This window comes from Triticum aestivum, chromosome 5B (genome assembly GCF_018294505.1).
Source record: "Triticum aestivum cultivar Chinese Spring chromosome 5B, IWGSC CS RefSeq v2.1, whole genome shotgun sequence".
Lineage (NCBI taxonomy): Eukaryota > Viridiplantae > Streptophyta > Magnoliopsida > Poales > Poaceae > Triticum > Triticum aestivum.
The window spans coordinates 8995706-9009939 of NC_057807.1; the positions used below are offsets into that span (position 1 = coordinate 8995706).

Consider the following 14234-nt stretch of genomic DNA (forward strand, 5'->3'; position numbering starts at 1 on the left):
TTTTCGATGTAAACCTTAGTTTGGCGTCACGATGGCTTGGTATAAGAAAAAAATACATATGTTTGTTTCCGACAACGCTAGCATAATATTCTGATTCAGAAGAACTAATCTAGGACATCAGCTACAAGCCGAAGAACACTAGAAATATGCATCTTTGCTTTATTAGATTCTTCGTGTGCGTCCCATCATAACTACGGATCAGATGATTTGCCAAACTTTATCAGGAGTTTCATAGCAAATGGTGCATGTGAGCTCGAGCTCACAAGAGCCCTTTCGATAGTTCATCTTCCTTTAGGAACGAAGTACCTTTTTATTATTCCTTAATTTTGCCACTTCTTCTTCACACTTTAGACGTGAGCAGAAGGACTGAGGAGTACTGAAAAAGGAGAAAGAATATTGATGTGTTTACCCGCAAACTGTAGTACTACTCTAGATATGAGCAACAGAGGGTTAATCGCATGACCTTTCTCCACACTACAAGCTGCTGAGTAGTGGTACGTGCTCCATCCGGAAAAAATGTTATATTTTCCCCTTTAATTACTTTGAATGCAGATTAATCTACTACTACATTAGTCCTGGTTTCACTAGTTCTTATCGTATTTTGGGTCAAAGTTTGACCACGTATTAGATCCAAAGTTTAACCACATATTTTACTGGCAAATCATTTATGCATGTCGTTGAAAACTATATTGTTGGACTTGTGTTTAAGTGTAGTTTCCAATTATATCATTTTTGCTACGTCTAACATATATTAAATTAGTTAAAATCATGATTAAAATACGACCCGGAATACGAGAAAGACTGGTGGAGTGACTCAATCAGTGGGAAGGTGGCACACGGCTTTTGTGTGTTGTTGATCATTCAATGGATGATTCCGGAAGAAGAGTATATAGCTCAGTGCTATCATGTCTTTTTCTTCCCGGACAATACATAGGCGCATAGGAAAAACAACAAAAATAGTAGGAGTGTTAAGTTTTCCATGCATCATCATGGCCATGCATGCATCTTTTTTGTTTTGACAAGTTATGTGGCCCGCCAAAAGCCATTTTGTCCCTTGTCTAACACGGAGTCAGCTGTTCAATTCAGTCTAGAAGCGTTCACAGGTCAAGAGGCGAGGATGCCTCTAACAGTGGTTGATGCTTTGACGACGCAATGTTCTTAACAGAGGTGGAGGAATCGACATAAGAATCTGCTGCATATTCATGCCGTAGGCCAAGCCCGGCGGAGGCATCGCCATTGACATATGGTGCATATCCATCCCTACGGCGAATCCTTGAGTTGAAGGCATCGCCATATGCATCTGCTGCATCTCCATCCCAGTGTTGGTGCTGGTGCTACCAGACTCAAAGGTACTTCCAGCAAAGAGTTGTTGCGGTAGTGGCACCCCAGGCGCCTGGAGCGCGCGAATGATGTTCTCCATCCCCAGGTTTAGGAGTACCTGGTTTGCGCATTCAGAGATGGCGACCCGCACCGGCATCAGCTTGCCGACGAAGGCCATCATCTCCTCCTCTCCCATGTCACCTAGATCGGGGTTAAGCAAGACCGCAATCTGGTCCCCCATGGCGCGCTTCTTTGCCATGGCCTCCTCCATGCACTCTTTCCGCATCTTCACCTCCTTCAGCTGCGTGCGCAGCTCGCCGTGCTGCAGGTGCAACTTCTTCAACTTGTTATTGTCGGTGGTGCTCAGGACTCCCGTCGCGCCGCCCGCCAGGAAGCGGTCTATGACGGCCTGGCCTGGATGATCCAGCGCCCAGGAGCTCCCGGATCATGGAAGCATGGGAGGGCTAGGAACTCTTGATATTTTTCTCGGAGGTGATGCTATGAGTGGACCACTCGAGCGTAGCAACTCCCCTGGCACGTGGACGGCGGAGGGAGCCGACCTGTTCGGCCATTGACCGGTCGGTAGGCCCTGGCCTGGCCTGGCTGGGCCCACTTGCAGGGAGAGGTCGGTCTGAACAGGAGGGGGGATCCTCACAGAGGAAGCACCTGCAACGCAACACACACGGTTGCCCGTGGTAGAATTTTAACGAATTGTTATAACTCAGCACGCACCCGTGGTGCGAACCAACCTGTGATTGGATGGTTAGAGGGACTGTGGTATCCCCAGCCCGCCGGGGTTCAAGTCATGGTGCTCGCATTTATTTCTGGATTTATTTCAGGATTTCCGGTGATGCGCATTCAGTGGGAGGAGATGTTTCCCGTCGACGACGACGACGAGGTGCCTATGGCGACTTCGTAGATTTTAAGATGATATGCCGGCTCAGTGTTTGTTTCGAAGGCGCTCATGTTCATAGGGGTGGGTGTATGCACATGTATATGAGCGCTTGCGTCTGTACTGTCTGTGTTAAAGAAAAAAAAAGCCACACACCCGTGGTGTGCTACGTACACGTGACAGACACGGCGGTCCAGACCAGGCGTGTCGTTGGGGTTGAGGCATGCAACGCAGCTCCGGCCACGGCCAGCTCGGCATGTTCTCTCCAGTTTAATCGCTGCTGCTTCACAGTGCTCTGCACAGGCAGTGGCGAGGCAACAGCAGCAGCAGGGAATGGACGCCGGACGCCTCCCCTCTGCACAGACAGTGGATCGACGCAACAGCAGCAGCAGCATCAGCGATGGCCATCTCATCACTCTTTGTCGGCGTGTGTGTGGCCTTCCTTGCTCACGTGACAGCTGCAGCAGCTTTGCTTCATTTCAGCTACGTACAGCTTAACCAGAAAACGGAGCCGTCCCTTGTTGGCTTGTGCTCCGTGTCTGTCTTCTTCTTCTCTGCGCTCGAACACGAACAAGACAGAGCGGCATGGCACTTGAGACTCCAGACGCGACGCCGAGCATGGCAGTTGGCATGGGATCACAGACAGAGACACACACAGGCTCAGTTGCATCCAAAAGGAAGCTTAGATGTTTTCTTTCCAGTTCAGATGTCACCCACTGAACCGAATCAACCAAAAAGAAGAAGAAGAGGAGAAAATTCCCCTTGCCAAGAACACAAGAACAGAGCATAAGAATCGAGTTAATCATCAGCATCAGCAGCAGCGGCAGGGGTTCGATCCAATCGTCGATCCACCCGTGCATATATGTATGTGCTCCTATCTATCTATGTATGTGTACCCATCTCTATAAATTAGAATTGAATTTTGTTTTCTTTTATGTTTTTTGCTTTGGTATATAGCAGCAGCGAGTCACCTGCTCATCTCATCTCATCTCATCTCATCTCATCGGGATGCCAGATGCCGAATGCCGAATGCCGATGCCGATGCCAATGCCGGCCTCTACCTATATGTACAGTACACCAATGGATTGTACTACAGTAGGAGTATATTACAATGGTTGGTTGGTTGGGGCCCTGATCACCTCACGCCGCTCTCACATCCCCTTCTTCTTCTTCTTCTTCAGGCTCACCGTGGCGGTGGCGGCGGCGGCGGTTACGCCGTCGTCGTCGCAGACGCCGCGCGTGCCGTAGCAGTGCAGGAACACCCAGAGCAGGGCGGCGTTGAGCAGCGTGTTGACCACCCACGCCCCGATGCCGCTGCACCCGCCGGCCATCGCCCCGCCGAAGTGCATCCACACCACCCCCGCGTGGCACACCAGGTTGCACCCCAGCAGCCCGAGCTGGCAGGCCAGCGACCCGCTCCGCGCGGCGCGCGCCGCCGGGAGCCCCGCGCTGTCGACCCAGAAGCGGAACCCGAAGGCGACGGCGTGGGCGAGCGTGGACGCGAGGATGGCCAGCACCTGGAACGACTGCGAGAACTCGAGCCACAGGAACGCCATGGCGACGGAGGCCGCGTGCGCCAACGCCCGGGCGGCCGCCCCGCGCCGGCGCCTGAGCACCGCGAACACGCCGCGCGCCGCGTGGAGGTACCGGGAGAGGTAGTAGGCGTAGGACCAGAAGAAGACGCGGCCCGACGAGCGGGTCCCCGGCGGGAAGCATAGGAGCCAGCGGAGCGGCGTGGTCCGGCTCCGGCCCCGCCACGACCACCGCGTGTCCCGTATCTCCGCCACCGCCGACAGCAGCGTGCCGGCGAAGATGGCGGCCGAGACGGCGGCCATGAGGAGCGCGTGCGCGGCCGGGAGGGGCCCCAGGGGGAGCGGCTGCTTCCGGCGGCGGAGGAGCGCGTCGGCGGCGAGGCAGAGGGACACGTAGGTGGCCAGGAAGCCGAGGAGGAAGGCCCAGGTGGAGAACCAGAGGCCCGAGGGGCTCCAGCGGAAGCCCACGATGTCCGGGTGCTCCGCCAGCCAGTAGGCGGCGTCGCCGACGAGCGCGGCCATGGTCCGTCCGCCGGATCGGTCGCTCGCCGGCGGAAAAAGGGGAGGTTGTTGCGGTCGTACGGTGCGGAGGATGGAAAGGGATTTGGGGAATGGGGGCCGGATATATATACTCGCCTGGGCCTCCTCTCGTTTGTCGCAAATTGCTTCATGTCATATTTTGCATTAGAAATTGCTTAAAAAATCCGATTATAGCGGGCTTGGACCCTGGACAGTCCGAGCCACCAGGCTTTACAGTTCGAAGCCTCGTAGGGTCTCAATTTATTTTCATTTATTTATTTCCCGGGGAGGAGGGGTGGTCTCAGTTTATTAACTTTGGGTTGTATTGGTATGTCATTTTAGGGTCATGAAAAACTTTCAAAATATTTTCAAGAAAATTGTAAGAAACTTTTAGAAGATGTATCCTTTTGGGTGGTCTAGAAAATGGGTACGCATGATAACAATCAACATATAAACAAAGGGACAAAAGGTCTTTATCAACATATAAACGAAAGGGAAAAGGTCTTGAAATGTGCTTGCCTAAAGTTAGCTAGGGTGGCCATGCATTCTCCAAGGAGCGGCTGGTGTGATGCATGGAGCACGATTTGCATGCATGCTTGCTTTGGGGGATCCGTCCACACCACCACCACCATCCTAAATTGTTTGGTTGTTGCCATAGGACCAAAGTTTATGCACGTATATATCGCCGCAACATGACAAGTGTCCACTCGAAGTCGGACACTCTATATGCATGAAAACAACCACAATTTCAGTTTGTTTTGCCATGGAAAAACAACAACATTACTGTCGTCGTCTTTGAAGGAAAACCAAAGAAATCCACAGCATATATAGACCCGTTCTCGCTCGCTTGGTTCCTTGAGTTTTCGGTTTTCGAACATAAATTTTATTACTACATGGTTTGTTTGACTAGATTGATCATTTCGCTTGATTCAGCATATATGTGTCGGGCCGGAACTTATCTGCAATTAAAAGAACTGCCCACGACCAAACTAACGGCACGACCGAATTATTTGGATTTCATAATTTCATCCATCCAACCATTGTTTAGTCGCAAACTGTGCGTATCGGCTGATGTTAATGATCATCTTGTTGTAGATTTATTTTATTAGGAGAACCGCATAAACGCATCACCTAGCAATTTTAATAGTAGAGTCAACCGCAAGTTGATTGTATTTTAATGTCATGTCATATATAGCCAGTATATATAGTACTACCTCTCTCTAGGTTTATTGGCCCCGTGTATTTTGGGTCTTTGACCATCTACAAAACCAACAAAATATAAATTATAAGTATATGATACAAAATTGTATTGTTGGATTTGTATTTGAAAAGATTTTTTCAAAGTATAATTTTTGTCACATATAATTTACATTTTTAGTTAAATATATTGTCAAACTTTAGCCCTAAATAAGAGAGGCCCTAATAATTTTGTGATATATATATATATATATATTACTTTTTACTATTACTTTAGTTATTGGTATATATTACTTTATTAATATTTGGTCCACCTTATTTCTCACCAAATTTCTTTGTACATTTGTTGCGACCGACTCTTGATTGTATAACCCATTTGTCTTCTCTCTGTTTCAACTTGGGAAAACAAACTCTTATACTTTATTTACATTACCTTTGTATACTTGCTCTTGACCTTTGACCTGTGACCGCTGTCCGTTTGTTACACTAGGGACGAAATGACTTTAGCAGGCTACATATGATTTGTCAAATCATGCATGGCCATGAGCACGGAAAATTAATTTATACAAGTGGACTATTGTTAGGTTCTCTATAAGTGACGTGACAACTTCATGTGGCCGATTGATTGCTGTTGACACCAGATTTTGGCACGGTCAATAACTTATTTAAGATGGCCTCAAATGAAGAAGTGATCTTCATGAAAGAGTTCCGTGTTGTCGATATGAACATCTTTAAAGTTTGGGTCATCGCAGTCCGATTTCATCTCGAAGGCCGAAACTATGCTCAAAGTACTAAGATCTTATATTCAGAGTACAGTTTGGCTGATTAAGCCCCCAAGACGACCTCAAATGGAAACATTATTTACACGGGTTGTCTTCGTCTCATCGAAACGATCGGTTTTGATATAAAAATTGTTCCAATCCGAATTCGTATGCAAAAGTTAGAGCCATCGGAATACAGCCCTGTCAGGAGGCAAAAACTGGCGCGCCCCACCAGACACCCTGTCTGATGGGTAGCGCGAGGGATAGCTTGTTTTGCGTGACCGATTTGACCCTCAAGATGACCTTTGATCAAAAAAAGTTCAACATAAAAGTTGTTCGTATCGTCGAAACGGTCAAGACTGCTTTTGGGCTCGTTTCCATCCGAGATCGTTTACCACCACAAAAAAGACCCGCAAGATGCAGCTAGTTTAAACCGAACAGTTTTGGAAAGTTCGGACAAAATCAATCCGAATTTGATTAGGGTTTTGAACGTGAATCCAAGCCTTTTCCTTGCACGGGAAGTCCAGTCGCCTCTTATATACCTAAGGGGTGACGGCCGATTGAACAACACCAATCGAGCAAACACATCTACTATTTTTTCGTGTTCATCTACTTTTATCTCTCCACTTGTATCTTTCTTCTCGTTCTTCGTCGTTCTTTAAGATTGGAGGCTACGAATCCACGAGGCTCTAGGGGCGGTAAGGCCGACCTCGAGTAGCCAATCATCGCCGCGAGCCCTGACGGGGTCCCTCCCGGGCGAGCGGGGCGTCTGGTCCCAAAAGCGCCAGCTTGCTGTCTTGCGTATCACGCTGGAAGTCGGCCTCCCGCGGTGTGAGTTGCGGAGCATCTCCCTCGGTGCCGCGGGTACACATTGACGTGCTCGTGTGACGCGTTCCAGCGTCAACAATTGCTACACTATTAACTATGCTCTGAAGGGTGATACAATTGAAAACATTTCTTCAGGATGGACGGACGCATGAGGTGGTCGGTCAGTCGGTTGAGTGCCACTACAGTTTGCGGCCAAATACATCAACATTCCCTCCTTTTTCAGTACTCTTTACCACCTAAAGTATGAAGAACAAGTGGCAAAATTAAGGAATAAAAAAAGAGCTTCTGGTTGGTGCCTAAAGGAAGATTTCATCATGTGCTAGCTGCTCTACCAACATGTACTACTTTTATATGTAGCATGGTTGACGCAAATATTATGTCTCCGTTTCAAAAATATTCATTTTATATGTAGCTTTATCAAGCTGTCTTAATTGGTCGTTACTATGGTGGGACACAGAAAACATCGACATTAAAGGCTAAGTTTGCAGAAACCACAATTCTACAGTTTTGTAACAAAAATCATTAATTCTGAGCCTAATTTTTGCAAAAAAACACTAGTTGGCGACTTAGTCCATTTCAACCACGATTATGACAGGTGGGTCCCGCTTTTGCTGACGTGGCAGAACTGTTCGCGTGAGACAACGTTAGTTCTAAATTTACAGAAGAGTCCCTGACTTTTTGCTTAGAGACCCTTCAACCAAAAATAGAAAAGCAATCAACCCCATCCGCAGGGGAGGCGTGGTGACATGCTGCTGCTCGTGCCCCGGCCGGCACAAGGAGGCGTGGTGAGCTGCTGCTGCTCGTGCCCCGGCCGGCACAAGGAGGCGCCGTGAGCTGCTGCTGCTCGTGCCCCGGCCGGCGCAGGGAGGCGCGGTGAAGCTGCTGTTGCTCGTGACCCGGACAGCGCAGGGAGGCGCGGTGAAGCTGTTGTTGGCGCGCACGCCGGCGCGCTCGACATCCACCAAGACGGGAGCGCCTGATGACGTTGGGCTGTGGTAGTGTGGTATGGCCGGAGCAAGGCGTACGAGCCGCGAACGCTGCTCATGGTCGCGGCCACGTACGGCAGCGCGCGAGTCGTCTTGCTGCTGTTCGGGCGCACCGGCTGGGTCGATGTAGCTCGTCGGCCTGGCGACGACGGCTTCACCCCAAGCAGTTGCACCTGGGAACCAGGTGCTCAAGGCCCGCTGCCGCGGGATGCCGTGGAAGGGAGCCGCGGCAGCCGCGCGAGGGCGGATCTACGTCGCCGGCGGCCACGTAGCGGAGGTTGTCCATCTCGACGTGCACTCGACGGCCACAGGGAAGACGACCACGAGAGCGCCCGATAGGAAGGGGGCGGCGAGCACCTTTGGCCAGGCCGCGGCGGCGGTACTGTTGGGCGCGCGGGTACCGCCGGCGACGACGTTAGAATACACGAGGCCGATGGTGTGCGGGGAACGACGACCGATCCCGACCCTGGGCAGGGGAGTTAGATATTGCTAACGTCGGCAAAATGTGGGTCCCGTCTGTCATAATTGTCATCAAAACACGCAAAGAGCCAACTGTTGTTATTTGCAAAAAATTAGGCTCAGAATTATTGATTTTTAGCATAAAACTGTAGAATTGTGTTTTTTGCAACTCTAACCTTCAATGTCGATGTTTTTTACAATTCACTCATGGTGGGACACACACAAAGAATCTAATGAAGCATAAATGCATGAATATATTTAGTATTTTTCAGCTTGCTGGGGTGCCCTAGATTAGTTGGTCTTAATTGGAATCTATCTTTGGTGTTCGTCTACGTTCGTGTGTCTTTGGATTGGATCATTTCGAGCTACATTATTCTTCATCGGCGACGGTTGCTGTTCTGGTGCGCTGGTCCTACGGGGCCTTAGAACGACGACTTCCTGACTGTCTACTACAACAAGTTGTGCCCGACTTCGGTGATGGAGGGGCGATGACGGCGACAGGCCTTCGGCTCGCTTCAGTGCTTGTAGTCGTACTTAGATGGTCTATGAATCTATATGCAATTTTTTTTATTTCTGGTATTTGTTGTACTGCCATGATTGAAGATGACCGCCGCGGACGCGCTCACCGCGGCCTAATTCTGTCCGCACCACACTCCCACGTTCTAAATGAAATATGGATGGACATATGTCGCTCTCTGTCGGTTGTAAAGCCGAACGTCCTTGCAGAAAGACGTAAACCTGGCTGCCCATTGTTTTAGGGCCATTGTGTTGTGCGACGAACGGAGTAGGTACGATTTGCATGCATGCGCGTCCACACCACCCCAAAATCTCTTTGATTGTTGCCGCCCCTTTGATAAAACGGTCTGTTATTCACAAGTGCATTGCGCCAGCACGCACGCCCGTACAACGCTGCAGGCGGTTGCCTCTTGACCTGTCACCCCTTCTAGCTAGATCCGACTCCCATCCGCCTGTTAGGCAACACTAGCTAGGGACAGAGATATGCGACAAAACGGCTTTAGCTGCTGCCCACGCAACTTGTCAAAACATCCATGAGTCCATGACCATGACCATGACCATGGATAAGCTCAGAAACGCCGCCTTCACGCCTGAAAGGTCAAGTAATCAATATTTTGAATCCTTTTTGAAGCTCTGATATTGTTTTATTTTTGGATACGATGTTCATCAACGGAACAGATGAGCCGACCTCAGGAATGCCACCTTCACGGCTAAAAGGTCAAGCGGTTAATCTCCTGTTGCCTACACCTTAGATCTTGATTTATTTTTTGATTATTGGTACTAGGATGGTTTGCGGCCAAATATAACATCATTTCCTCCTTTTTCAGTAAATATCACCTATAGTATGGAAAGAACTAGGAACTAGGAAATTAAGGAATAAAAAGGAACATGTGGTTGGTGCCTAAAAGAAGATTACTTATGTGATTTATATTGCTCTATTAAGTTGTCTTTTGAGAAAGGAATGTTAGGTTTGCTGACAACAGATGCAACAGACGAGGGCACTATCTAAGCATGCATAGAATTTTCGTTATCATTGGACGCACACAAAGCATCTTATAAAGTTAGTGCTCTTGAGCTTGTAACTAGAAGGCCCTGGATTAGTGGTGCAGTCCTAGGAACATCGTGTCGGTACTGTGAGATGGCACCATAGAATAGTATCAGTATACTCGGACCATATTAGTATTTGAAATATATAGTCTGCTAAAATCAACCATACCCCGGACCGGCGATTAGGTTAGTAGAAGATTTAGAATCCAATTATATCATTTTCCTCCGGCGTCGACGGCGCGTGATGCGGGATCGCGACGACGGTTGCTGTTGTATGGGCGAAGACAACAGCTGGCGCGACGGTGGGTGCTCCCTGTAGCACCCAGAATTGGAGCGGCGGACTCTTGGATCGTGTGGGCGATTCGGAGTTTGGATCTCGAGGTGGTGACGGCCTTCTGAGGATAGTATCAGTCAGTCGGTCGGATCTTCGGTTGAGTCCAAGTTGAAGTGCAACATGGAGCACGTCCCATTACTCTGTAGCTTACTTTTTGGCCAAGGCTTCCACGAATGTAATTCCATCATGAAACTTTGCGAGCGCTCGAAACATTCTATACTATTTGGCACCAATTTTTTTTCATGTTTAAAAGTTTTTTTAATTTACGGTTCACCCAAGTCGCTACTCCGCGTCCTCTGTCTTTAGAGCGAAGTTTGCTGCTAAATACATGCACATTCCCTCCTTATTCAGCACTCCTTGTCACCTAAAGTATGAAGAACAAGTGGCAAAAATAAGGAATAGTAATAGGAAGGAAGTTCTGGTTGGTGCCTAGCTAAAGAAAGATGAATTATGTGCTAGCTGCTCTACCAACATATACTACTTTTATATGTAACTTTATTATCAAGTTGTCTTGTGGAAACTGAACTAGCTAGATGCCCCTGAAAATGAATCAGTAGCTTGTTTATGATGGGACGCACACAAAGAATCTAATAAAGCATACATGCATGCATATTTTTAGTGTTCTTCAGCTTGTACCTGGGATGACCTAGATTAGTTTGTCTTAATTGGAATATTGCACTAGCGTTGTTGTCGTGAACAAACATATTTTGTTCCCCTCTACTATAAGCCGTCACAACTCCGAACCAAGGTTTCATCGAAATAACATTCAAACTGTACAAATTAAAATAATAATCGTGTCATATGTCCGTATCAGGTTCATAGGGTCGTATATGAACCAGGCCCCGTATTGATGATTGAGACTTGTACTAGTAGAAGGTGTCGTGCCTAGCCTGCCCTGCCTGTGACGCGAATGAGCCTACACACCCGGGCCGCGTTATCCCAGCCGTTGGTTTCCGTATTAATAATAAACAAAGTAAAGAAAATTTGGATATGTTTGTGTGGACGGTCAATCCATGAGCAAGATTTGCATGTTTGTTTGGAGGGATCCGTCCACACCATCGCCATCCTAAATTTGTTTGTTTGTTTGTTGCTGTCGCTCTTCCAAGCACATCTGTTCGATTCCTTGCTTACTGCCACAGGGTCGAGTTCATGCACGTATTTGTATTGCCGCAAACGTCGTCCCAATTAACAAGTGTCATCTCAAACGGAGTAGGAGAGTTGACCATGTGGATGGCCTTACTTTGGAGCTGGGCGTAAATCATTATCTCTAAAATAATCCAAATTTCGCCATCTTCAAACAAAAAGTAATACAAACTGAGAAAGTCAATGTTTTCGCTCTTTCTTTTAAAATGAGATTAAACGCCCGACCAATATGTGTGTGATATTTCTCTCTCGGCATGCAGCAGTTCGCTCGCTCGTGGTACACGAGCATCGACAACGACGTCCCGCTCCATGCGTCTTCCTACCTCATGATTTCTTTTCTGATCCGTTTCAAAAAGGGAAAGAAAAAAGAATATCCACGCCTTACTAGTTTTAATACTCCTTCCGTCTCATAATGTAAGAAATTTTTCTACGCTACACTAGTGTCAATAAGCGTCTTATATTATGGGACGAAGGGAGTACTGTCCAATTTCACAGTCACGAGAATAAATAATTCTATCCTTCACGTGCTCTGCTAGCTATCTTGTCTTCGTTTCTCTCTCTTAACACTCTGAATGGATTGATGAACGGGGCCATATGTTATTTCCACGATATAAGACGTATTCACCTCACTATCGATGGAAATGTCTGGAATGATAGTTCGCTTTCACGGGGCATAAATAGCGTCAAACTCATAGTTAGATCATCGGTGGTTATTTGTCCCTCGATACATTATGGTTTTCCTGCGCCATATATATAAAGTTTGTATTTAATTCAAAAGCCTCATGTTGGCACGACATGGAACTATATTAGAGCATCTACAGACGGACTTGACAAATCCGGTCCATCAAACGCCCCCGGGCGCAGGGTACTGACCGGGCACCCCTCATATTTGCCATTCTGCATCTGTGTATCTCATATCCGGCGCCTTATATCCATATTACCCATGCACACGTTGATCTATCCTACGGGATCAAATGACGAGCAACAAAATTGAGCTGCAAAGAAGCACAAGATCGGCTGCAAACGGATATAATATACTTCACAACATTCAAAAGATCATAGTTTGTCCACGGACAAGTTCATAAACTTGTACAACTAAAAACGTCCTCGTGGGGCCTTTGCCCTTCCGGTTGCCGACGCAGCTGTAGGCGTCGCGAATGGTGGAGGCTCTTGGTCGTCGGACGATGAGCTGCAGCTGTCGCCGCCGTCGGAGTCAGAATCGGATAGGACGATGAGCCCCTTCATCCAACAAATCACCCTGTCCTGCTTCCGCTTCAGCCTTGCCACCCGAGCCTTCTCTGTCACTGCCTCCTTTGCCTCGCGCTTCGATTGCTCAATAGCTAGCCGGAGCACCTTGTTGTTCTTTCGTCGGAGGCGGCGAGCATCCGTCTCCGCCGTCGTGAGGGAGTGGTGGTACACCCAGGCGAGGAGAAGCGCGTCCTTGTCGGCGTCCGGCTCCATCCCGCGGCGGCGGCACGTGGACTGCTCTGCCACCACCCTCTCCCGTGCACGTTGCTTCTCACAACGCGCGCCTCCGACTCCGAGTGCACGTGCGTGCCGGAGGCATGGGCACAAGCACCCAGCGCTGGCCGCGTGCAGCTAACGGGAGAAGGAGACGACGCGGGGCCGGTACGGGCTGTGCTAACCGGGCGTCGCCGCGTGCAGGCTGGGAGGGTCCAGCTCCGCTGTCCGTGCTGCGCCGATGAGGGAGGTGCGGTGACGCTCCAGATCCGAAGGTGCCGTCGGTCTCCACCTTCGATCGCTCCAGCGCAATGCGGAGGGCCATCTCCTCCTAGTAGTCGAGCTCCGAGCCAGAGTCGATGCCGGAGCTGCTCGTGGTGGTGGATGGGACTGGAAACGAAGAGGGAGAGGAGTGGACAGACGGAGCGAGAGAGGGAGAGAGCGAGCTAGGGTTTGAGCTCGAGCCCAGATTTGGATTTTTGTAGGGTCGATGATGGGTCGGGCCTGTCAGGCAGATGGGCCTGGGCGGGCCCGAGCCGCCCCATATCCGCTCTGGCTGGATATGTGGGGTGTCGGTCAGCCCGGGCATTTGTCCGCAGTTCGAGAGTCCGGTTGGGTCGATTTTTTATGACCGGTCACCGACCGGACGGCCTATCCGGTCGTTTGAGACGGGTATAAGAGACACGGCTGTAGCTGCTCTTATCTGATTTTAAATTAACGTTTTCAAAGATAAAGAAAATACTAACCAAGGAAACCTTTTGGGTGTTTTCTTTCAACCTGATACTATATATATGTAGTATTGATATCTTTGAAAAGCATCCAGAAGCCTCGGTTACTATGTTATCGTTTTCAAAGAAAAAGAAAATACTACCGCAAATGTCTCGGGTTCTTTGTACTGCAAATGTCTCGTGCATCAACGGGGGGCGTCCTACAACCGCGCAAGCATTGATCAATCGATCGGGGGCCTGCAACTAGCGCACACGTATGAGCATCAATCGATCGATGGATCACTCGGTTCAGTAACGTGAAGGCTTGCTTGCCATATTCATTTTTTACGTTATGTAGGGGAGATGATTTGTACTGTAGCACGCATGGACAGGGGCATGCAGATTTGGCGGCAGCTCGATTGTCTCGTGATTCGAAAACTGGTTTAACTACTCCTTAATTACTTTGGGGTCCGTGCGTGCAGCTCTTCGCAACTTTTGGCAGCACTACCCATCCTTTTTCTTTTGACTTCCA

The 14234-nt window shown here is 48.9% G+C and overlaps 2 protein-coding genes across 2 annotated transcripts; both read right to left on the reverse strand.

Moving 5' to 3' along the window:
• Positions 1-1123: 1123 nt before the first annotated feature.
• Positions 1124-2620, reverse strand: LOC123114537 (uncharacterized). Its single transcript, XM_044536053.1, has 2 exons — positions 2502-2620; positions 1124-1757 (listed from the first exon to the last, which is right to left on the reverse strand). The coding sequence occupies exons 1-2, from the start codon at positions 2618-2620 to the stop codon at positions 1124-1126; spliced, it is 753 nt and encodes a 250-aa protein (XP_044391988.1).
• A 256-nt stretch (positions 2621-2876) lies between these two features.
• LOC123115417 (elongation of fatty acids protein 3-like) lies at positions 2877-4437 on the reverse strand. The gene has a single exon (XM_044536575.1). The coding sequence runs from the start codon at positions 4264-4266 to the stop codon at positions 3364-3366; it is 903 nt and encodes a 300-aa protein (XP_044392510.1). The 5' UTR covers positions 4267-4437; the 3' UTR covers positions 2877-3363.
• Positions 4438-14234: the final 9797 nt, after the last annotated feature.

Excerpts from the sequence above, each read along its gene's own strand:
- LOC123114537 (XM_044536053.1), bottom strand. The coding sequence starts at position 2,620 with ATGGCCATCGCTGATGCTGCTGCTGCTGTTGCGTCGATCCACTGTCTG. Across the intron at positions 1,758-2,501 it reads CACTGCCTGTGCAGAGCACT|CTCCTGGGCGCTGGATCATC; the intron begins GTGAAGCAGCAG and ends ATGATCCGGGAG.
- LOC123115417 (XM_044536575.1), bottom strand. The coding sequence starts at position 4,266 with ATGGCCGCGCTCGTCGGCGACGCCGCCTACTGGCTGGCGGAGCACCCG.